The 24,767-nt window shown below is 45.7% G+C and overlaps 1 protein-coding gene across 3 annotated transcripts; it reads right to left on the bottom strand.

Moving 5' to 3' along the window:
• Nucleotides 1-268: 268 nt before the first annotated feature.
• On the bottom strand, nt 269-24,286 carry DDI2 (DNA damage inducible 1 homolog 2). Of its 3 annotated transcripts, XM_032999513.1 has the most exons (10): nt 24,099-24,286; nt 19,379-19,508; nt 18,067-18,297; nt 15,550-15,676; nt 13,339-13,466; nt 12,609-12,737; nt 11,738-11,841; nt 11,143-11,332; nt 6,755-6,817; nt 6,544-6,659 (listed from the first exon to the last, which is right to left on the bottom strand). In XM_032999513.1, the coding sequence occupies exons 1-9, from the start codon at nt 24,234-24,236 to the stop codon at nt 6,801-6,803; spliced, it is 1,194 nt and encodes a 397-aa protein (XP_032855404.1). In that variant the 5' UTR covers nt 24,237-24,286; the 3' UTR covers nt 6,544-6,659; nt 6,755-6,800. The 3 variants fall into 3 exon arrangements, with proteins under 3 accessions (XP_032855402.2, XP_032855404.1, XP_032855403.1); XM_032999511.2 differs by lacking the exon at nt 6,755-6,817 and having other exon boundaries at nt 269-6,659; XM_032999512.1 differs by lacking the exons at nt 6,544-6,659; nt 6,755-6,817 and adding an exon at nt 8,790-8,995.
• Nucleotides 24,287-24,767: the final 481 nt, after the last annotated feature.

Below are 24,767 nucleotides of genomic sequence, written 5' to 3'. Positions count from 1 at the left end.
TACATTCTGTGTTGTACCCTAATGCTCTTCCACTTCAAGCTCTGCCTGAAGGATTCAACAGCCAGTAGAAGGGGAATACATTAATTTCTCATGGCTGTTCTCAGGCCCTGCCAACTGGAATCATTTTAGCCACAGAGTTCTACTAATTATGTTCAAAATGGCAACATTTATGTTAAGGAAATTCCACTGGCTTTGGGAAAAAATCCAGAGAAGGGTTGGAGTGCAGAGATGCTGACCTCAGAAATACAGACAGACCAATCAAGCAACATTATGATAAAGTGTTTATTCATTTTTTTTAAATATCAAATTTTTTTTTACACATCAATTTTGTTGATAAACAGTCCCCCGATATTAAAAAAAAAAAAAAAAAAATCAAAAAAAGAATCAAGTGTGTATTACTTTGGGCAGAACCACATCCCATTCTCTGATGACACAATCACTCCTCCCTTCAGCCACCTGCAAGGACAGCCGCAGTATGTTCAGCCCAGAAGAGTAAATGACAGAAATGCAACCAGCTTTTAGGATTCCTGAGTATTGATTCCCTCAAGTTCCTTAAGTGAGTCTGTAAAACTCTTAAGCTAAAAAGCATCAGTCAAAGGGTAACCCAAACCGCTTACGTATTTGGATCACGGAGTAAGCCTCGTCTACACAGTGCAGGAAGAAATCTCTTGAATGCTTCGGAAGGGAATGATGTACACGAAACCGACCCCATTTCCCAAGCTGACTTCCAAGAGAGACAGGCAAAAACACCTCTTGATTTCTCCTCTTTGCATTCATGTTAGAGTTCTGGGGAGCCGTATGGCAAGAAGTCCAAGTCTGGTGAAGAAACCTCTAGGATCTGTTCTTCCTTTTATTTGTAAATGGCATAGTGGTTTAAAGAAAACTTATCTGGAAGTTAAGCATTCAGCAAGTACACTTAAATATTGCTACTTTTGAGGAAAGGAGACAGCAAGAGGGAGAGACAAACACAGAAAGAAGGGAACATAACTAGGAGGTACAAGGTTAACAGTCCTGCAGACCAAGTGTCTACGTAGAAAGTTGAACATACGTAGCAACGAGGCAGAGATTGTCACGATAACACAGCGTAGCTCAGCTCTGTTCAGCAGCAGGTAAACATGCCAGGGACCGTCACCGGGAAAGATTTCCTCTTCTTGTCAGAATTATCTGTGCCCAGAAACTTTCAGATGTCGGTATTTCACTAAACATCACCTCTAAACTCACCTAAAGCCTCATGTACAGAAACATGCATTCAGCAAGAGGCTGGGTAAACTCCTTCAGTATCTTTAAGTAAAAGAATACATCTCAGAAACCAACAGCAAGGTACGTGACCACAGTGGCTTCAGGAAACACCCAGAAACAAGCTCTATAGACCCACAAGGCTTCCTACAGGGGCCGGCATCTTTATAAAGCAGCTTCCGAGTGTAGTTTTATTCTCCATAGATGGACTTTCCATAGTGAAATCATTTTGCTAAGCTGATGTGACATTAATACACTGGAGCAGTGATGAATGAGGAGGGGGAGGAGAAGAGAGTGAAGAGCCTTATTTTAGGCCAAGGTACACGGCTTCCTGGAAACCTGAACAGCTTTTGGCATTAACTATTCCCTGCTCTAGCCAACAAGCTGTAGCAGTCTGCCATCCCTGCTTAAATAGAAGTAATCCCACTTTGTGGGCCAGGTGAGCACAGAGACTGGTTAAGAGGCTGCTAAAGGCTGAGCAAAGGCTGTGTGCATACAGCAGAGAGGACACACATGCACGTTAAAACAGAAGACAACTTTTAGACAGTGTTCGCTAAATACATGTTCTACAACATTTTATTTTAACTTTAAATACTCACCACTGCCTCAATTTTCTCCAACAGAAATCTTGCTCCTAAAAAAATTATTCTCTAATTTAGCGGCACATAGCCATTCACTCAAAGCAAGGCTCTGCAATGAAGAGATTTAAATCACCAGGCTTGGACCAACTTGATAAAATAGCTTTACAAGTATTTGTCAGTTGGGGGTCAGGCTTTGTTTCTAGCAGTTCAGAGAAAGTTACCCAGGAATTTCTAGCACTACTGATAAATGCCTTAGTATAGCTTTGGCAGAAGGGCAGATTTCAAAAATTATATTTGACAAAGAATAAAATTGAGCATTGAAGCAAATTGGCTGATGCTCTAAAGCTTTTATAGCATAAATTCTGTATATGCAGTCTAAGTAAATGTGGCCATAAAACTAGAGCCTTTAACCAGTTTGGTGCAAAGCAGCAGTACTTTGTCTAGCTATTAGCAATTGCTTCTAAAAACATGAAGTGTAAATATGAAAAGGGTATAACATTGCATGGCTAACATCTGATGCTTCAACAAGTTGGCAGTAGATGAACCCACAGGCTAAGGGCACAAATTCAGTCGTCGTGCATCCCAGAGGGCCAACCCGCAGCCAGTACCTGCGTACCAGATAGGGACTTGCACCCAGGACCACCTCACTGAGACCCGTGGCCGGGATCGGGAGAAGATTCCGACATTTAGACTGAGGATGCTCTGGATCTGAGAGCCTCACTCTTGTTGCCGTTTTTAATAGTGAACCGGATGGGAATGGGTCTAACATATCTTATTTCCTAAGGCTTCTAGAAAGAGATCTAATGACACTGTACTCCTGTACCAGCCCAAGGATTACCCTTTACAGAGGGGGCTTTCACTGACTTGAGGTGCTCATTGCAAGAATATTAAAAAAAAAAAAAAAAAACCAACTTCAGCAGGAGTAACTCTTACCACCTGCTTGGTAAAGATCATAAAGCTGTAGTCTTGCCTCAGTAACTCATTCTGAACAGAGCCTCAAGTGAATTACTCGATGCTGCTCTGGCAAAGGGTTCCCAAACAGCCAAGCACTGCTTCCTACGTACGCACGGAGCAACGCCTGCTGCCGGCATCGCAAGTGGTGAGATACGAGCTGAACGTGTCTGGGAGCCCCAGGCTTAGCTGGTATGTTCACAGGCCATGCAAAAAGCTCCATTCGACAGCCAGAGGAATGCCTTAAAGCTCTTCATTATTCCAAAGGATCTCCTGGCTGCCCAAATGTCTAAGAAAAATCTGACAACCAGCACTCACTGACGTCAGAAACTCCTGCAAGTTCACAGATGAAACTAAATTTGTGTTGGTTTTAAATGCCACCCTACGTGAAAAAAGCCTAGCATACACGTAGGCAAGTCTGCTAATCAACAGGGAAGACAAAACACCAGGAACACAGGCCTGAGACAATGATAACAACAAATGAAAGCCATGAACAAAAACATGTTTCCAGCCGCTGCTGACCCATCACTTCAGGTTTAGCTCAAAGCAGAAGGTTCAAGATGAACACTTGACACAAAGCCACTTGTAAGTGGGACTAAGTAAAAGTTCCTACTTAAAATTTGGTATCATGTTTCAGCCACACTTTCCCTCCCCTTCCCCAGCCCCAACAGCGTTTCGGGGCTTTGCACAGCATCACAAAGTAGTTCATCCCCAAAAAAAAGCATCTGGAAAGGGCTTCCTACAACAGCACAGCCTCGGTGAGCACTCATCATGCAGGCTACTCACCAGGGACTTCCCAGAAGGCCACGATGGTTATAATGCAGAAGCCACGTCAGTGCATTTGTTTCATAAACCCTATTGGGGAGCCCTCGCTCTTTAAGAGGTATTAAATTAGTACCCCACCAGCCGCTACAGGCTTTCCGCAGTTTGCATTTCCACAGCTGAGAGGCTGATCATCCCCAAACATCCAGATAAACGAGTGCAAAGCAGATTTCTTCATTCTTCTGATCACACCCCTGCTCGGTGCATAGAGAATGCATCCACTGGAACAGTTCACTCCTCCCCAGGCAAAGGGGCATTAAGAACCGTAACATATGGTTGGTTTGTCAAATAATTTCGTTGTTAAGGTTTTGCCTTAAAGTGGTTGATCTTGTTCTTTTATATGAGGGAAACATGATGTGGGCAAGGCTAGGAAAAAAATGTAAAATACTCCTTTTCCCTCCCCACACCCCCACCTACAATTAATACCAGCACATCTGCAAATAAGTTAAAACGTCTCTTAAGTTTTGGTAGCACCAAATTCTATCCTTTCCCTTCTTCTATCCCCAACGTTGTAAACTTGAACACACTGGCCCAAGAGCATAAAAGGGTTTGGCAAAAATAGGCATCAGCCTTCCCCGTGCACACACAAAAACACACGCTTCCAAAAGCCTCCTCCACCCCTCACTCCTCTCGCAATGTGTTACACATCTGTGGGCATCTACGTACCTTTAGTAGCTGCCATAAGTTTCATCAGCATCACAGATGGACATGGGATTACAAAGCGCAGAAGAGCTAAAACAAATCCACAAAGTCTGTTTGGACAAGCGCCGTTCTGAGTCTGCGCCACACCGAACTCGGCGTGTACCTCCTGTCCCGGGCACACGCACGCACGGTCAATCCACTTCACAATCTGCTTTGCGCTGGACAGGGTGGTGATCTTAATGGCTTCTGCTTTTTATTCGTAACATCTGAGCTTATTCTAAAATTGTACATTTAAATAAAAACATTAATTTTAATCCAGTATGCATAATTAAAAGCTATCCTGTCCACACAATGCTAGGACATTTTCTTTCTTTCAGAAGGCCAAATCTAATGGGTGAAATAGAGGAGACAAGTTACTTTGGCTGCAAATAATTAAAAAATCTGGCTCAACACTCTGCTTGTAAATTCTGGTGTATAATTCAGATATGTCCTTTAAAAGAAAAGACACCCCAGTCAGCTACCTCTTCCAAAGTTATGTAGGAACAACGATACTCTTGGCTAGCAAAATGAGAAGAGCAAGATCTGCGTTTCCATCCGCTTGTTCCAAAGCCTCAAGAGCTTCCCGTGTGGTAAAACCAGCGCCGAGGATCCGATCAACATCAGCCGCAGGGAAAGCAGGTGGTGGAGAAGCACCCGAGGCAAGTCCAGTGTAGCCAGCTGGTGGGCTCAGCAGTGCTTCCTCGCACCCACCCAACGGCCACGGACCTTCAGGAGCAGAACTGCTGCCTCTCCCAGGTGCTCCTGTGAACGGGCTCCGAGTATCTTGAGGTGCATCTTCATCCAAAGCAGGTATAGAGGAAACAGATGTGTTTTGCTCCAACGTCGGACTAGCAGGACTCTGATAACCTTCTGCCCAAACCTCCGCCTGCTCAGAGCTCTGTTGCTGGTCAGATGTCACTGCAGAATTCATCACGACCAAATCACTCTTACCTGAAAACTTCTGAATCTCTAAAGCACCTTCTCCGAGAGCAGACTGCATGTGACTGACAGATCCAGTGCTGATGTTTTCTGTGCCAGAATCACAAGGCTGTTTCCCCTCTGCTCTTCCATCTTCACACCTCACCCTGTCGAAGGAACAACTCTGTTCCTGCCTGGCTGGGTCGGAGCCTTTCTGCTCATCTTCAGAAAGCCCCTTCTGCTGTGCTGCTGGCTCTCTGTGAACCACTTCCAGCTGAGAGACTTCTTCCGAGACAAGAATTTTACGTTCTCCTTTCCGACTCACAATCAAGAGCTTGTGAAGCTCTTTCAGTGCTGATGCTAGAGAGAAACATGGCTCTTCTGAAGGTCTTCCTGGATCCCTGTCCAGCTGATGGATGCTGGAGGGGGAAGAGCTGTCTTCAGCGGCCAAGACAGACAACTTGTCATACTTTGCAGGAATTTCACTAGTGCTTTTAGACTGTGGGACATCACTGGTGGAAAGCGGATCACTCAAGCAGGATACAGACTTCAGTGACTCCACCTCCATGGAAAAGGCACCCGAGTTCAGGTCAGAGACATCTGTGTTCTCGGCTTGTTGCTTCTGCTCACTTGCTGAGCTGTGCGCTTCAGCTACAGGCTGCTCAACTACATCTATTTCCATGAAGGCTTCCGTATGCATACGGCCATAGGAGGCTGACATTTGGATACTCCCTTTTGCACAGGAAAGACCTGCTTTCTCCTGTCCATCTCCTCTCATTTCCATAGGAGGATTTGCTGGCTGGCTGGCTTCTTCTACAACAGGTTTCTCAACCCCACCAACATGGCAAGGAGGTTCTGGGTCAGTTGTCTCAGTTTTCTCCTCCAGATGTTCCTTTTCTGGTTCTTTGCGTGTCTGATGGTCCATAGGAAGCTCATGCTTTTGCTCCTGTTCTGAAGACAGACATACACCTTTATTTTGCCCGTGCTTAGCAGCAGTGTCAGCCAAACTATCATCTTTTGTCACTTCCAAAGGATGTTCCTGACCGCAGTCTTGTTCTTTAGCATTACATTCCTTTAGACTGTCAGCAATAAATGTTTCTTTGAGTGTTTTCTGTGAAAGGCAAGCTGGATCGCAACAGGTTACCTCCCCTGTCTGGGGAGAAGGGCCGTTATTTTCCAAGGAAGCGTTATTGGAAAGATGCTGTAATAAGAGAGGATGTTCTTTTTCTGGGGTTATCTGGCATTCAGTTGAAGACTCAAAAGACTTGACGGCTCTAGGATCAATGGGCTCTGCGAGGCTAGATTCGGATGAGCAAATTGAAGCAGGGGCAGAGACAGAACGATCAAGTAATTGATTTGTGGGATTACAGATCTTGGAATTTAGTCCTGAAGACTGGACTGGATTTTGAAACCCATCAGAAGCTGGTAACGAGGGCATTTCCAGTGAGGTAGTTTCTTTGTCACTATTCTCTAGCAGAAGACAGAAGGAAAGAAGTAGTTAGGACACGGGAGATGACTGTTTTCACTGTCAGAGAGAAAACTCATAAACTGATAGCTATAAATACCTGGTCTGTGGCCCACTCCAGCTGCAGTAAACACACACTACATGCATCAAGGCTTCTGACGTTCTGTTTGGATTAGGAAACAAACACACCAAACTTGTGTTAGCATTCAGAGCACACCACATGCATGGTTATAGTCCTGCGACCTTGCAGCTCCCCTCCCGACTGTCCATCAAGACAGCGTGCTGGCAGCAGGAGCTCCTCACGTTCACTGCTTTCCAGAAGAAGTTCTGCCTAGGAAATTCGTTATGTCAAGCCAAAAACTACGCTGCTGGAGAACAATTTAAAGGCTGTTCTGTGCTATCTACGCTGCACAGTGGTCCGTGTGTGATACTACACACTTGATAAAATAGATGCGGCACAAGGCATGTGTCTGGCACCGTGCTGGTTTGTTCTCTGTATGGCTGAAGATATTCAGGAAGCACATTTCAGGGAAATTAAAACTGAGATGGCAACGCAATTCTTGGACTGTGCTCCCAGCAGAGCCAGCACAGGCAAGAGGGGGCAAGCAAACATCAGCTTGCTGCAGAAGGGAAGCGTAAAGATCCTAGGGTGAAAGGCAGCCATCCCCAAAACGCGGGGAAGAACAAAGCGAAGGAAGAGAGAGTCAGAAGTCAAACCCAGCTCACCGTTTCCTTCTCCACATGGAGAATGGATGAATTGCAGATCTCTATCAGTAGCACCAAACACTGGCTCTAGTTATCAGGAGATTGGATAAGTGAATTTATCTAGCTAATGTATCAGCTCTCACACTCATTAAATCACAAACATGACCTTTGCTGTAAGGTCGCCTGTTCTTCCATTAAAGTCCTACTCTGTCCAGTGTCAGATATGCAGATTTTGTGCTGTGTGATCTGTTGCGTTAGTTCCCTTTCCCTTCCCAAAGGCCTCCAAACTCAGTGGTCTTAAACATATACCACTATTTTACCTTAAGTCTTACTATTTTTACAGATACCCAGATGTACCGGGTGACAGCTAACCATGCTCACACGTACAGCCAGGATTTCCTTTAAGTTCCACAACATGGAAGAAGTCTGCCTCTTTCACCTCAGCTACTTGTTTCTTTTATTCTCTGTTAAATAAAAATGGTGCACTACATGCTGCGATACCACACATCTGATGGATACACTTTGGTATAAAATACAGCAGCTGGAGCACAGAGAAAGGCCTTCTGTTGGCTGCACATCTGGTCTTAATGCAGCTACAACTTGGCAACACTGGAGTATTAAAAAGCCAGGATTGTTCTGCAGATTTTCAGACCGCTCATCTTTCATAAGGGTGGCAAAGAGGCTTCAGGATGTGCATGAAAACCAGAGGGATCTTTTTCTGTTTCTACATGGTAGGGTTACGTTTCTCTGCACCCAAGCCAGTCCTTTAGAGAAAAAGCAGAACTGTCTTTTGACTCAGTGGATCACCAATAAAGGTCTGACCCATCAAATACATCAGGGATTTGCAGTCATTTAGACAGCAGAAGTAGCTGCTATTCTGCCAAGCACTCCTCAGCATCATCTTTCCAAGACCCACTGTCACCCTCCTCCTGGGGTATCGGCAGGAACTGAACCCCTGCCCCATCAAGGACACCAATCCAGCTAAAACCAGGAACAAACTCTTCTCCACAAAGTGCACCATCAGGGATAAAATCCTCTCTGTATTAGCAAAAGCCGGAGTTGCATATGTGGTGGTAGCACCTCTCTTATATTGAGACTGTCTGGATGAAAAACTGTATATGGGATAAACTACCCAAATACACTTCCTCCTAAAGCAACTGCAGTTTTTCTGCCAGTTTTATAAATCCTCCAAAATCACTGTGTTTCCCAGTGGTGGTGGGAAACACTGTATTGGCAGAAAAAAGCAAGGTCTCAGATATAAATGAAGCAGATGTGGAGGATCTAGTTTGCAGTAAAACATACCAGGACTCCACCACCACCTCAGCTGCCTTGCAGTAGGTGTTGAAACACCACCAAGTCAGCTGACTGAAATCACAAGGCTTGCTAAAGTGGGCTTCGGGGGATTAAATAAAGCTCCAGAATAATCCAGGTGCATTCAAAACGAGAACTTTAATAGCCTACAGATGTACGCAGCGATTTCTGTTGTACCATCTACCAGAAGGCAGCAAAAATTCAAGTGGTTATGAAAGAACACAGGCCTTGCAGGGAGCTGAGCTGCCTTGGTCCTGCATTATGTTCTCTCTCTCTCCAGTTTCTTGTTCTTTCACTTGGTTTTCCTGGTACCATCTAGCAGCAGCTAATAGATTCAGAAGAGAGGAAGAGGGTATACATTAATATTCTGACATCTTAGGATATAGCCAACAAGTGCCTGTGGGCCAGAGCCTTGTAATATGTCTAAGACATGCACACAGTCAATCTAAGACCTACCTTAGTTTTGTGCATGGGTGCTCTACAAGCATTAAGTGAATACACAACATGGATTCTCTACTCTCACAAATCTTTTACATTCCTCTAGGGCTCAGCATCAATGGAGAACAGTAGACTGCTGATTAGTCTCAACAAAGCCAGATGATCTTTAGAACTGTATTTGTATATAAATGGCTTTGATTGACGTCATTTTAGATACTTTTCATTTTAAAGCAGTCGACTAAAATACTTTTATTGTAAAGATTCATGTATTTTGGGCCAAGAGGTTTGCTTTTTATTTGACCCTTTCAGCAAAGAACTAAGTCCAACCAACTATGCTGTCTGCTAGGTCTCATCCAAAATGGAGAGATACTGTAAAAACCAACCTAGGCGCAACATTCCTATAGGAATAGAACTAATATTTACAGCTGTACATTTCCTCTGTCAGGTTATGTGAAGAGATGTGAGCCCAAACTACCGAATCTGACCTTTCACGATGTCAAAACCTGGCAGGGGCAAGGTCAAACCTATGTTTCCGTTTCTCTCTACTTGCTGCAACTTAAGTTAATAAGGATTCAAATTTGGCTTTAAAAATCAAACATGTGAACCAGGCCCTCCTCTCAACGTTTTTACACCTCTGGAAAATTTGTACTCCTAGAATGGAAGAAAATTGGTCAAAGGGATCAATAAGAGCAGCTCTGTGCTCCCCTTAACATGAACAGCTTTGTTATTTGCAAGAAAGTCACTGCTTACTGACTGTCAAGGAGCAATTGGGAAGTGTTAAATAAAAATCTCTGTGCATTACAACTGGTATATATATAACCATATGTACATACATATATGGTTAAATCTGGTTATTGCACTTCAATCTTAAATATGGACATGCTAGAATCTTAAAAAAATAGCAATAAAAATGTTGAAAGAATCAACTTTATCAGCTTAAATATGACCTGGCAAAGCGTTTTGCGTGTGTGTGGGAAGCAAAATCTTACTGCATGTTTTCAGAGGACAAAGTAGCAGTAAAGCTAAAAGTCTCTATAAAACACTTGCACATAAAATGTTATCTTCAAAGTTTTGGAAAAGGCTTAAGGAATACACTTTGTGAGGTGTTCACAGCTTCACTGTAATAGCGGGGAAAAAACCACCGAAGCTTTCCTTTAGTCAAAAGCATATGCTGAAGTTAAGGGAGGAGTTAAATAGAAAATCTGAGTTTCAGACAGTTTGGCTTATAGCTCAGCTTTCACCTATTTTGGCATCTCCACTTAACTAAATTTTGCAGCTACCAAAATCTTCTGTAGCCCATTCAGTCTGCATTTGTGCAGCTTACAGATTCCAGAGGCACAGGGAGCAAAACTGTGGGGAGGGAGAAAATTCTCTTTGCAGATCACATTTAAGGCTGATGATATACATTAGAATGTGAATTCAGCTGCTGCTTTTGAAATCTGGAGCAACCTTGACCTTCAGTAAGAGAAGCAATTCACCTTCCGAAGGCACAAGCACCATTTTAAGGAAAAAATGTTGAAATAATACTATTTCTAAAAATTGTCATGAACTTTTGTCCAGTGATTTATACTTACTGCTACAGCTCCTCTATTTTCACATGCTGCAGCTATCAAGAACAGGATTTGCTGGAGCCTCCACAAAGCTGTCCTTACAGGAGGCTGCTAAAACTGAACCATGTCCCTGACTAGGCACTATAACTCGACCTAGGAGAACAATGCCAGAGAACCATTTATCTCTCCACCTTCAAAGGCCAAGAAACCAGAGTGGGCAGGAATTTGCAAGGAGAGCACAAATTAAACAGCAAGCACCCCCCAAATGCCTTCATGCAGACAGATTTTGCTGTACAGAAAGGAAGAAAGACATGCAGTTAGAGGCCACGAGCAAGAATAAAGCCCTTTCTCTCCACCGTTTATTCGCTGATGCTGCATTAGACTGTATCTCCTAGGAGCTGAGAAGGGGGACTGCTGACAGACGTCCTGATACACAGCAAGAAAACTATGCAGATTAATATTTCAACTGGGATCCTCCTGGTACCTGCTTCCTCTACGGACTTCTGTATTGCTTCTGCTAGTTCCTGGTCTGCAATCTCCTCTGGCCGCACGTCTTCCCGCCCGGCCCCGTAAGCCAGCCGGGCACACTCTGGGAGCTCACCCTCCGGGAGGAAAGTGGTCTGTGAGCCAGTCGTGCCGATCACTAGTACATTCTTCTTGAGATCAATTGAACACTGTGAAAGAGCATCGAGACATCAGGGGCCTGTGAAGAGCCAGTCAATTCCCAGAGAAGGAGAGAAAAGGTTAAACAATGCATTTCCAATGGGAATAGCTCATAGCAGCTAAGCAGTGGGCCAAGAGAGCCAGCTATAAGCAAAAGGCTCCATATGGCTTGATTTATAATAAATAATTTGGTTGAAAAGCTCAGAGCATCTCTGATGAGAGCAAAAAACTTCTGAGAGCAGCTAGACACCCTATAGCTCTCCACGGTGTACGTGCTTCTTTTCTAAATGGCTGGAAGATAATCCACTATCAACTCTCCCATAAAAATCCTAACAAATTCACAGGCAAGGCATTTCAGTTGCACTTAGCACTTAACTTGGAAGAGCCAGTAACTGTTCCAAAAGAGGTTTTGATACCTGATGCCTCTTCAGCATATCCAGTCCTAGAAGCATGTCCATGGGCTGCTCTTCAAGGATTGAGAAGGAGCACGCCAGGAAATCCCCTTCAATCTGGACCTGAGCTGAAATGCAAGGGAGAGAAGTTACCACCTTGCAATGCTACAGTGCAACAAATCTACTTTCTGCTCTTCTGTCTCCTGGGAAAGCACCTGCTGGGCAAATCTGAAATCAGAGGTCTGATGTACCGATATGGTCACAGGAAGTCTATCCCTATGCGAGCACCAGGGACTACCAGGCCTGCCTTGTTCTCAAGAAGTTAATTATTTTAAAAGCTGACCTGTTCTAGAGACTCAAGTACTGCTTATCTAACCCTCCAAGCTAGAGGAGCTGTGTACAGCCCGTCAGAGCACAAGTCTAAGAAGCAACAACAATGCAGAGAATTGATTTTTCAAATAAGGACAATCTTCTCTCATCCAGAAAACCTGCACAAAAGCACAGACAGCCTTCTCTTCCCCAACACTCCACTGTACTGGAATCCTTCCTGAGAAACTCATACTGCCCAACAGTTCCACCCCAAACAGGGAAGATCCCCCTATTTCACAGTAACTCTTTTTTGCACCCAGAGTGAACACATCCTCTGCATCTGCAGGAGTTGAGGGCTCCCTCACTTAAAAATGTTAGGGTAATTTAATTTAAAAAGCATTAAATGAGACAGAAGCCAGACTACAGTGTCCGAGACAAATGAACATATTGCAGATGCACTTTTATTTTACTCTGTGGGAGTTTCTAACAGTTATAGCATTAAACCAGATACTCCTTGGTGCCAAGACTGTGGGAAATGCAGTCAAACTGCTGCTAAAGCTGCCCCAAGAAGAATGCCAGCACTTACCTAAGTGCACTCTGCCAATTATTTTCTGTGTCCCTACACCTTTAGCAATGCCAGCCCACCTCCGATCTACCAGCCTCATTATGTTGCACCTTTCAGCACAAGCTTGGCTCATGATGGTCATCTGGGCACCTGCCAGCAAGAGAATTCATGTTAAAACCTGACAGCTCATCACAAAGTAAAATCCTCTCCTGGAAGGGCTTAAGATCTTGCGCTCAGCAGCCGGGAAACCAACCCACCTACATTAGGCAACTGCATTAGGGCATAAAGGCTTCCTGTGAATCTCACTGCGTTGAATTGATGGTATACACACAGATCAGCACTGACAGTAAAGTACTTATTATTGTAGGGCTGGAACAACCCCAAGTACTTTCCCTTTAAGACTGTGAATGGGAAGCACAGCATTAAAAGCATGTGAAATGCCCCCATCTGTAAACTGAGATAAGACACACACGTGGCAGTGACCTTTCTGGCATCACAGCCCCTGAAATTCTCACAGGAGCCTTGATCCCAGGCGTTCAAGCACTCATGCGTGCTGCTTCTCACAACAGTTTGCTCTGTTCACGTTAAACAAAGCCCAGGCTGCTTTCAGGTTTTAATATGGTGCTTCAAAATCTTGTAATGCAGTGTTTTATTATGGAATTTTTGGGCAAAACTTCTGGAGTATTTACAGTCTCCCTCAGTGAGGGAAAGGAGAGTGCAGAGAAAGAGGTGAAAATGGGGGGCAACTCACCTGAGTCAACAAAGGCTTTCACTGGATGTCCATTGACTTTGCAGTTAATATACAGCATCACCACCTGCCCAAAACTCTCAGGGGCCTCTTCCATTGCTATCGTCATATTTTCTTCAATGTTTTGTTGCCTGAATTTAATGAAGAAGAGAGAAAAATCAGATTTTCCATCAGCCAAACCTTATAAATATCCCTCCAATTTATCAATAGACCTGATAATCCCACCCATAGCAGCTCACCTTACAAACAGCATATTTAAACCACAACAAAGACTGCTTCATTAGCTAAACATAGGCTTCTTAGCAGAGGGATTGCTCGTAATGATATTGGCTTAATCCAGAGACACCAAGTTGCTCCCCAGCAGCCATGAAGACTGATCCTTCCAACACCTTGCCTAACACACTACAGCACCAGATGACCTTCTGTTAGCAATAGAAACTCGTCACCACAGAGTTAACCTGGAGGACTTGTGAGCAACAAACCTGCGTATTTATTAGTCACTCTAAAAGAAAGCGTGGAGGGCACACGATGAAGATGTTGCCAGTAGCTACAATGCTGGAATCCCACACAGCAGCTGAACATTAAATCCTCCAACGTTTCCCTGGTATCCTTCCTCTTCCAGGCGTAGGGAGGGAGGTGAGCAAAACAGCAGCAAGAACACCACCATGAACACAAGCCCTTTGTGCAAGTTCAAGCCTACAGAAGAAACGCTCTTCAAGAAGCCCATCACAGCTCCTACAGTAATCTTGGAAGTGATGGGTATCCGTAGCAATTGCTTCTGAAATAGCTTTATCTACCAAAAAGATAAAAGGGCTTCCAATTCTGATGCCATTTCATTTTTCCTCCTCAATAGGGGAAGGGGAAATCCTCTCTTACCCATCTTCTGTACTGTGGTAGCCTTCCCATGACAACATGGGTAGACAAGGTTTCTTGGTGGGGGAGGAAAACAGCTAATGGCATCTGAGACCTGGCTCGCTCGGGAGCTAAAGCACCCTACTGCCAGTCTGTCCTGCTTCATATGCTTGTGAAAGAGCACCACACATTGTCCCGTCTTTTACTATTTAAGCTTAAATCAGATATACAGTGGTTAACCTTCAGTTTGTTCTCTTGTCAAATCCATTATTCTGTTTTCTCTGTGCTTGACACTCTCTCCACTTAAGATATACTTGCAGGACAGAGACAGGTCTCAAAAAAAACGATGTTTGCAATAGCTTCCAATCAATCTTGGGCAGAGCACACCTAATTAATCAAGGAGTTCAGAGAAACTAAGTGGGGTGTGAAATCTGGGGACTGCTAGATACCCAAACTCTTCCCCAGCAGATGCACAGCCTTGGGCACATCACCTTTATCTGTCACCTATGGAGGAAGGAAAGCGCTCCTGTGCTTCCAAGCCATGCTTTGCTATCTACAAATGCATACTTTTCTGCACTGCTAAGCTAACTATTTATTGGGCACCTACACTTTGTCAGTCATAATGCAAGAACGACTCTTTTCCCAAATGAATTTTGGTTATGACCAACTATGAGCCTCTATCAGAAAGACATTTCTTTATCAGGGAAAAAAACCCACCAGTCATGGTCTGACTCAAGGATTTATCTCTCAATTTAAGAAATCGAGCCTCAGCCCAATGCAATTACATTTGGAAGACAGGAAGAGGGAGCGAGCGCTGATGGGCAAGACATATTTCTACAGAACATCTCTTCTGACAGCAGTGATGTTCTGAGTCTGGAATTAGCCAGAGACAGAATAATTAGCAGTATGCAAAACTAAATCTCAGACAGCTGGGAGAAAGGATGCCGCGTTGCTGTCCAGAGAGCTCAGCTTAGAGACTAACGCAGGCTCAGTTCTCTGGTTCAAAACACCCCCAAGGCACCCAAGCGCCACCTCTCAAGAGGATCTCAGCTAAGCGCTTTCCACAGGTGATCCTGTTTCTGAGTGGACCAGCTTAGACAGCTCTGGGACATCACACGCGTGGACAGCAGTGCTGTCATCGCGTGATCTGTGCTCAGCTGGATACAGCTGAAGGATGGGGTCTGCCTACGTGTCCCTGAATCCCAACCTTCCCACGTGCAAAGGCGGCTCAGAGCACCACCCTGCAAGCAAAAGCGTGACTAAAGGCAGGATCTAAACACACCCCTTGCATCCTCCCAGGAAAAAGCACCATGGATGGAAGCACCTGTGCAAAAAAAGCACCAAGTGACTTTGATTTGCTACCTTATGTCTTCTTCTATCTTGGCCTGTGCCTCGAGATCAAAAGGATCAGCTGAGTAGAGTCGGATCCTCTCCTGTTCCCGCCGGGCTCGGTCCTGCTGTTGCTCCAGCAACACCCTGGTGAATTTCTCTGCAGTAGCAAGAAGATAGAGAAATGCTTTTTACTGGAAATTACTCCTACAAATCAAGTTCTGGCACAGCAAACGCTTCTTTTTATGCCAGCATGCACTCAGGGGTAGACTCAGCAGCACAAGCACAAAAGGCGACATCTGAAGGCAGCATAGGTGGACCTCAAAGGATCGGTGGTAAACCTGGTAACCCACTGAGACGAAAAGCAACTGGACAGAGCTCTTTCTCCTTGTGTCTGCTAGCCAAACTCAGCACAATCAAACTCAATTTCCTCGCACATACATTTTATATGGAAGAAAAATGGAAAAAATGTGAAAATAATAATATTTAAAATGAAGAGCTGCCATTAAAACAGGAATTCACTCCTCTACTGCAGCCAGAATTGCCTACACAATACTCAAAAAAACCCCAGCTGCAAAACCAGCAGACAAACGAGACCTGAAGAAGAAATCCAGACTACAGAACTTGCATAATTTAAACGAGAAGCTTGAGTGCATGTGTACTTTGAAAAAGCTTCAGAGATAGGAGCAAGATTTCATAGCTCTCAGTAAGATGGCCAATCTACAAGAACAGCTTGCAAAATCCATCACGTTTTACACTCAGCAATCCCTGGTAAAATAACAGCCTGTAGATCCAGCAAAGAGCAAACACAAAATTGTAAGACATAAAAAGGCTAACAAGAAAACTTATTTTAAACCCAAGCAACACAGGCAAAGATCGAGACATCATAATCCCTGAAGTTGAATGCCTACCACTGAAATCGAGAGGTCCTAGTCGGGACACCTGCTTCACAAAGTCTAGCCACACGTTTTAAGAACACAGTTTTTAGATCCTCACTTTGTGGATGGCCTCTGGTTATTTTTTAGTACTTGGATGTGATCACATTCGTTCCCAAAAGATCTTGGCAATAAATTAAGTTCTGTAAACACAGAAGGTTGTGGGTTTGCTTCCAGAAATGCAGTTCCCACGAAGAAGTTCTCAGGCTGAAAGGCTGTTACATGTTCAGGAAGGTACTGGGTATGTTTTCTTGTTCAGTTATTTTTTGTTAGGCTTCTGTACAGCAGGTGCCCTCTAAAGTGTTTGCAGCACATCCAGCAGAGTCATAGGGCACATATCTATGTGTGTATTTGGGTATCAGAGCCAAAGCTGAACTGGATCTGTGCCCAAATACCAACAGTAGCAGTACAGAATGATAAGAGCATAACCAGATCAAACCACTTCCTTCTGAAAACCCACTGCAGCGACTTGGGACTAAAAATGCACATCTGATTCAAAGTTTAATATGCACAAGACAGATCAGCAGATGAGCCAGTTCTGGGTGTCTTGGGCTTAACCTCTCATTTCTTCCACCAACAGCAGCACATCTTCTCAAGGTGATGGGAAAAACTCCTGCACTACAGACACAGCATTTGCAAGAAGCATGAAGAAGCTTGAGAGTGCAATGGACAAGGTTTAACTCTGGATATGAACTGAAGTCAGAATTTAAAAATTACATAGGCTGACAATATCCACGCAAGTTTAGTACATACTTCCTTTAGTACTAGCTTCCTTTGACAGAGGGAAATCACTAGGATGTAACCTTGAAAGTGGAAAAGTCAGCTGCTAGAAACTCCTCCTCTTCATTCCTTTCCCCAAGCTCAACAGGATTTATTTCCTAACTAAATATCTTGTAGAGGTTTAGAAGCACACCTGCTGACACCCAAAACATCACTCTGTTTCCATAAAGAAAGGACACTAGAGTTCAAAGCTTTTGTCACATGAAGAATGAGGGACCAACATCAGCTACTCACCTGCAGCAGAAGTGAAGGACACGGTACTAGGCTTCAACTGTGCCCAAAATACGCAAACACTTTCAAGACTAACAGAAACTTAAACATTTATAACCATTCCTACTGAAAAAGCTGCCTAAAGACACTATTTTCTTGCTCCTTTTCCTCTCGTTTTCTGATGTCCCCTTCCGCAGCAGCTAACCATGGCAAAGTTGGTTTTATAGCGTACTGCTCTTTATTGAGGTCTAATGGGCTCTGGGATGCAGCAAATATGACACCATTATGGGGAAACGTGCATTTGGAGAGTCTTAGCATAAAAACTGGGAGCTGAGCCACTTGTGTTCACAGAAACTCAACTTATCTGTGCATCTGATATTTCAAAGTAGGGGAGAGAGGATATTAAAGAAGCCAAGCAGAGGAAATATGCCCAGCTCGCCAGAAGCAGTCTTGTTAGAAGGAGAGGAACTCTGCCTTGAGTACTCCCAACTGGCACCTTTTATCAGCACCATCAATGAGTTGGCAGCAAACATCCCAGCCAGTTAAAAACCTCTGGCTGCCTTTTATTAGAACTGAGCTCAAGCAGATTTAAAACCACCTCTCGCAAATTAAAAACCCAACTTACCAAGGTCTCCACTGAGCAACGCTTCTGCCAAGGGCGGATTGCGCTCCTTCAGCAGGGACAGCTCGTGGGGATTCGCAAGCAACATCTCCCGTAGCAGCGCCGGATTGTCCAAACCCTGAGGGAACGAAGGTGCATCGGGAGGCGACGGGCGAAGACGCTGTGCTGGTGCCTGATGCTGCTGAGTGGAAGTCCCAGGAACTGCGATGCTGCTGAAGTCTATCCTTGGCAGACCTTGAGGGGAAAGAGGTCAGAGGTGTCGGCGCTTCGTGTTTACAGTTCTGCTTGAAAAACGCAGTGGAAAAACCGTGGGAAGGACGAGCTGCTCTTAATGCTACGGTATTAGACTGGATTCTGCGAACAGCAATTTGTGTCAGAAGCACAGCCAGGTACTCAGGTTACTGGGTTAGGAATGCTAGCACATATTTATGTAACTGGTCTAGCTTTCTATCTGGCCCATTTTTTTATCCCCTGAAATGCATTTACTGAATTGCAGACTAGTTATTACCAGCTTCACAAATGTGAATATGTGAGTACCACATGGAGGGATCACAAGGCTAAACCCAGAGTCTCTAAGGCACCTCTGAATCAATCGGATTGAAAAAAAGCAGGGGGAGGAAAAAAAAAAAAAAAAAAAAGTAACATTTCTGCAGACCTGCATTGCAGGTACCCATCCTCCAGCTGAGGCAGGAGGATGAAGACCTCAAGCAACGCTCCCACACCCTTCTCAGCCAGCGGTATCTTCTTTTCCGGTGATAATTTTATGAGGGGGATTTGCTAGGAATTGCTGCAGAAGGCAGGACAGAGGAGCGGGGCTCCATCAGATGTTATCAGAGGAGTCTTGCATGTATGCAGTTGTGTAACTGGGTTTGTTAAGACACGGCTTCTTTGGGCATTTGTCACGGCACAGATTCAGAGCGCATCGGTAACAGCCTTTCCGTGTGTCTGAGCTGCACAGACCGCATGTTATTGCGCCATTACACTGAGCAGGAAGAGAACCAGCAGTCGGATGAAAATTCACATGCCTTTACAAAAACGACTGTTCTGAACCCACTACCATCCTCGTTTTCTCTGCAGTTCCCCAAAAGAAAAGTAAAATGGTATTCGCTTCCTTGGAATTAAAAAAAAAATAAATAAATAACGAGCCCTTGAGCTAACTTTAAAAGCCTCCTGTCTTATCCCTAGCCACTCTCCCTTCCTAAGTGTTTTGCCTAGTGAGGTACTAAAGGAGACTGACACAACATGGAGTTGGTTTTTGATAAATATCGAGATCTTTGCATGCTCAGAGCAAAAGTTAACACAAATCCTTTCTCACCTGGGAAACGGATAGAGGGCCGTGGCTCTACGGTCTCTTTCTGTCGCAAAATCACCACGTCCCCGTCTTTCAAGCCATAGGAAGCCAAAGATCTGTTGTTGTCAGTTAGAGGCCGCTCCGCATAGACTATCTGTTCATGGAGAGAGTGCAGCAAAAACACCATGCATGACAAAGCAGGCAACATCTTGCTATCTTGCTTTTTTTTTTATTTTTATTTTTTTAGGAAAGCGTTCCAGTAAATCATCTGGAGCCACCTCAAGCTTCAGAAGGGAAGGTGTGCAATTCTCACCACAGGCACGGGCAGGGCCTGCAAAGCACCTCCACCTCAGGCACAGAAAGACCTCAACAAGTAAGTGGTTGGACAACGACACAGAGTTGGTCTTACCGAAACCCAGCAACGGTTTCTCGAAACCCAGCATCTCCGAGAAGGTCTGGTCTCTCTTAATTAGAGACCAAGATTACCAAAGGAAAGCAAGCCTTGAACCAGGGCTGTTCGCCATACATTTCCAAAATCCAGTCTCTATGATTATGCAAGTCACAATTGTCTTCTACAGTGGCATCTCCCCGCAAGTCAGCACTGACCAACTGCACCCATGCAGCTGTGTCGGTCAGGGTAGATCCGTGGACAATCCAGTCCAGTATCTACAACCTCTGCTTCTTCCCACAACACTGTTCCCCCGAGTAACTAGTTTTACAGGGACCTCAATAATTAGCTCAGTGATTTCCAGTTTACTTCAGTGATGTAGCTCTCCTGACTTGAAGGTTCAGCACCCCAAGACACCACTCCCAAGACTGCAGTCAGTCCATGGCAGCGAATTAACTTCTTTTGACTGTAAAACACAAAGTCACATCACTCTCTATTATGATAATCTGATTTAACAAGGGGTCTGCAGATTAAACATAAAAACATATTGAGATAAAAATGAATAATCACCATGGGAACATTTCTAGTAACATTAGATGTGTAATACCTACAGATGCCCTAAATTACAGAGCAGCAAAAAAACCAAGATAAAGATGTGTTTTACAGGAACAAAAGTACCCAGAAATGGTATCTGCTAAATATCAAGGTTTCTGTGCCTTCATTGGAGCGCAACGAGACTAGGCAGATCGGTTCAACAGCCTCCTGCCCCTGGCAGGAGTCCAAAGCAAGAAGCACCGGAGAACTCGGCCTAAACCCCTCAGGCACATGATCAAATTTCACGTTTCCCACCTCAGCTTAGCAAGGCCGAGTCTCTCTGGGTCTGGAAAAGGCCGGTTCAGCAACAACAGGTTTGCCACAGGTTGGGACTGGCAGAGCCGCGTGGGAGAACCTTTCGCAGCCCTTGTGTGGATGGGCTATGGCTCTACCCGATGCAGTCACAAGTAGCAGATCCAAAACGAAGATCCAAAAAACCCAATTACTACATGCTTTAAGGTCTGGGAGACGCTACAGACTCACTGCTTTACTCCAGCAATACCATACAGAATCTCAGTAATGCACCCTAACAGCAGAGATCCAGCGTCAGAAGTGTTGCCAAAGTAAAACAAGACAGAAAAAGGAAAAGTAAGACAAATCATGTACAATAGCAATCGGAGCCATCAGAATTAGAGAAACACATAAAATTAGAAACAAGCATGAGCTCCCTACCTTCTCATTAATGACATGCTTCACAGCCTCGGTGGTATTGCACCAGACTGGGTCCCTTCCGAAGCAAACACTGGCCCACTGTATTAGGGCGTGCAGTCTCTGCTCTGAAGGTTTGCAAGACATCACCAGCATAATTACGGTTAGCTGGTGATGGGAAGGGTCCCAGCACATCCTCTCACGTTACTGGACATGTCCCACCCGTCCTGACTCAGTAACGCCACTGCCCACAGAGAAAGCAAGCTTGTAATAAATCTGAGCTGCACGCGCAAATCTTAAATGGCAGCTTCCCTGCACAGACACTCTGGAAGAGACAAGTTAATCAGTTTAAGTGAGGTTTTACCTCTGTCATCTTGCTGGGATTGGATTTATGAGCGTTCGGCCTTAACACCTCAGACAATTAATTAAGTGCCCAGCACTCACTCTACATTCATTAGCAGCACAGCTTAATACACTTTTGACCCATCCCGCTCTGCTGTTAAAACAAACTAATTTAATTTTGCTGTGTTTTGATTATCTGGTTTGTATCATATTTTAGCAGGTGAGCTTGTAGGCTGGCCAGGTACTGGACATTGGCTCTTCTGGAGGTGACCTGGGCAGGGACACAGGCACTGATACCGCACAACAGTTGGGTTTTTCATGATGCCATAGGGTAGAACCTCCTTATGGAGCAAGGAACCCCAATCAAGAGTGCTAGACACGACCAGCCACCATAAATCAATCCAAACCCATTAAATCTTCCTGTGCACGGCCATGCACAGCCAAGAACAGATGCACAGTACGTAAAGAAAGAGAAATGAAGGAAATAACAGTGCTGCCAGAAGAACACGGTTCTGCCAGGTGTCTCCCTGTCCCCCCTCCAGAAAAGTCACCGCCTTGATGCGTGGAGGAAACCACAGCGAGTCGAATTATTTCCCCTCTCCTCACCCAGCTCCTCTTATCACAACAGCCTGCCAGCAGCTGTCCCTGTTATCTCACGCCGCCCTCCCTGCCTTGCAACTGCAGACATCCCTCAGAAACCTCGCAGCCCCCTGCTTGCCTCCACCCCAAATTGCAGCACCCAGGATTAATTTCACAAAACAGCAGAAAATCAGACTGGGATTAGCCCTCCTCCACACACAGCTGTGGTTTATTCCACCCTGCACAACCCTTACTATTAAATTCATCTTCTCTTTTGTGCCAATGTGACATCTTTAATGCAATGTATGCCTTGGTTATGGAAAAACGGCAGTAAACCACTAAGTTTGGTAAATGTGACACTGCCTATTTGTGGAGGATGGTTTAAGCACGCAAAATCCTTCTATACAACAAGCTGCTTCACTGATAACTTGTATTTTTATAACTTTCTCCTCACTGAAGGTCCCCAAAACACTTCACAAATGCTGGGCAGAAACAGCAGAGAAAAAAATAAATACACAGCTAGAAAACATGAAAAGAAATGAAGCAAGATGATGCATAAATGGCAGATGGGTGAGCAGAAGGGAAGCAGAGGTGGCTACAAAAAGCACAGCACTGATCCCTATTACCTGCGGCTGATATAATCGCAAAACTCTGCAGCAGTCTAATTGCAAAGGAAGGGAACTCCCAGCAAAATATAAGCAGAAAAGTCCGTGACCCCTCATTATCCTAAAATAGACCCAGAGCTGGCAGGTTAACGTGACGCAAGGGGGACAAAGCTGATGATGAGGTGTTTATGCTCCACACGCCTGGAGACACAGAAGCCACTGCGTGCTTGCAGAGTCCCACGCGTAGAGGCTGTCCCCGTTACTGGCCACAAATCTGGGTGCCTTGCTGGTGGCTGTGACACAGGCACGGGGGGGTTGCTGGAGTGTAGCAGATGGGAACCTTTACCTGAGGTCATTTTTCATTTTCTACCTACCAAAAAGCAAGTTCTTCTCCTAGGGGAAAATTCACCTCACCTTGATTTTTCTATCCCCGCTTTGGAGACTACTTCCCTCTCAAAACCAATTTCTCATCCCAAAATAAAAGGCTCGCCAAAGGCAGAGGTAAAGCAAAATGCTGCCAGTAAATCATGGGGAACCTGCTCGGTGAGGGAACGCGTCCACCTCAAGGGCTGCCATTTCAGCAGTTTTCCCATCGCTGACTAATATTTGCTTGACTGGAAAAACATTTTACTAGTTTAGACTCGGAAAGGGCTCAGGAAGAGAAAGCGATTGCCACAAAACTCCACAAACTTTGCCAAGTACGGCCAGCGCCCCGAGAAAGGGAGCTGGTATCACCCTGCCCAGCAACACGTCACCCCGCTAAGAAACGGGTAGAAATTGAGAAAAAACAACAACAACAAAAAAGTCATAAACCAAAAAGCAGGACTGAACCCAAAACAGTGAGTAAAGCCCAGACGGACGGACAGACGGATGAGAACCACCCCCACACCAGAGCCTCCCGTGTGTTTTGGCACGCTCACAACAAGCGAGCCCCAAACTGGGGCCAGAGAGGGATCTTTGCTGGGGGAAACCAGGCAAACATACTGTTCGGTCCCCACATCTGTATGAAAAAAAGGGGGAAAAAGCCTCAATCTTGCAATTTCTACCTCAGAGGCAGACGGGAATTTGATATGATAAATAAACCCTTTCCGGGACGTTTCAGCCTCGTTTGCCGGGGTTTGAGACGATGGGCTGCCACCACCTTCCCCGCACCCTGACTCCCAGTCCTCTCCCTCCAAATCCTTCCTCATTAAAACTCCAAATACCTCTGAAAAATCACTAAAAATCCCAGTTTGCTCTCCCTTTCAGCTCCACCACGGGAGGAGCCTGAGCCTTTTCCGGACGGACACCAGTAAGACATCAAGTCATTACGAACCCAGACTCCTCTCTCCCGAGGGGAAGAGGAGGATTCTGAGGGAAAAAGGACGCGTTTCTTCCCCAAAACCGAAAGGTCGGCGCGGGGAGGGACCTCCCCCCCTCAAACGACCCCCAAACTCCGGGATCCGGCGGGGAGAAGGCCGCGGGGGGTGCAGAGGGGACACACACAGCCGTCCCCAGCCCAGGGAACCCCAAGCCCGTGGGTGAGGGGGGGAACGACCGGGCCCTCTCCCGGTGCTGAGGGGCGGCCCGTCGGCGGGCAGGGCCTGACCTGGCTCTCGGCCGCCGGGATACCGGACTCCAGCTCGCAGAGAGCCCGGAAGTTTTGCAGTTCGAAGTCGGCGTCCACCTGAAGGGAAAAGGTGAGCTCGCTGCGGTCGCGGCGCAGGCAGAACACGGTGAGCAGCATGGCCAACCCGCCGCCGCCGCCGCCGGCCCCCGCCGCCAAGTGCCGCCGCCGCCGTCAAGCGCCGCCGTCGCAAAGGGCCCGCCCTCCCTCCCGTCAGGGGCTGGCCGTCAATCAGAGGGCGCTCGACCAATCAGTGCGCGCCGGGAGGAAGGGGGCACCACCCTCCCCGGGTCCCGGTACCGTACCCTTGTGTCCCGCCCGCCCCAAGCCCCCAAACCCCTCTGCACCCCCGGCGTTCACCAGAGCCACTTCCCCCATCTTCCACCCAAAACCACCCCTGTACACCCCAAAAGCACCCTGGTGCACCCCAAAAGCCCCTTCGCTCTGTCCCCGATGCCTTTGGGTCCTCCCCTTCACCCCCCTTTTCTCAGGATCACATCTTCCAGCTGCTTTCCCCCCAGCCCAAACCCCTCAGTATGCATTTTGGGGTGCTCTCAGGTCTTTGGTGAGCCTTTAGGGCTGAACCCCTGTGTTCGCTTTTGGGAGGGCACAGCGTGGTTGTAGGGGCACCCCATCTTCCTCAGTGTGCCT

This window comes from Tyto alba, unplaced genomic scaffold, assembly GCF_018691265.1.
Source record: "Tyto alba isolate M040663 unplaced genomic scaffold, T.alba_DEE_v4.0 Super-Scaffold_20000042, whole genome shotgun sequence".
NCBI classification, from domain to species: Eukaryota; Metazoa; Chordata; class Aves; order Strigiformes; family Tytonidae; genus Tyto; species Tyto alba.
Note: the sequence above shows the minus strand (reverse complement) of the source record. Positions and strands in the feature narration are given on the sequence as shown.

What these genes read in the sequence shown, in the direction of transcription:
- DDI2 (XM_032999511.2), bottom strand. Translation starts at nt 24,236, where the DNA reads ATGCTGCTCACCGTGTTCTGCCTGCGCCGCGACCGCAGCGAGCTCACC. An exon ending in GCCCTCTATCCGTTTCCCAG is followed by an intron (nt 18,298 to 19,378) that starts GTGAGAAAGGAT and finishes TTTCCCCTCAAG; the next exon opens with GTCTGCCAAGGATAGACTTC. An exon ending in ATATGCTGAAGAGGCATCAG is followed by an intron (nt 11,333 to 11,737) that starts GTATCAAAACCT and finishes GCTCTTTCACAG; the next exon opens with TGTTCAATTGATCTCAAGAA.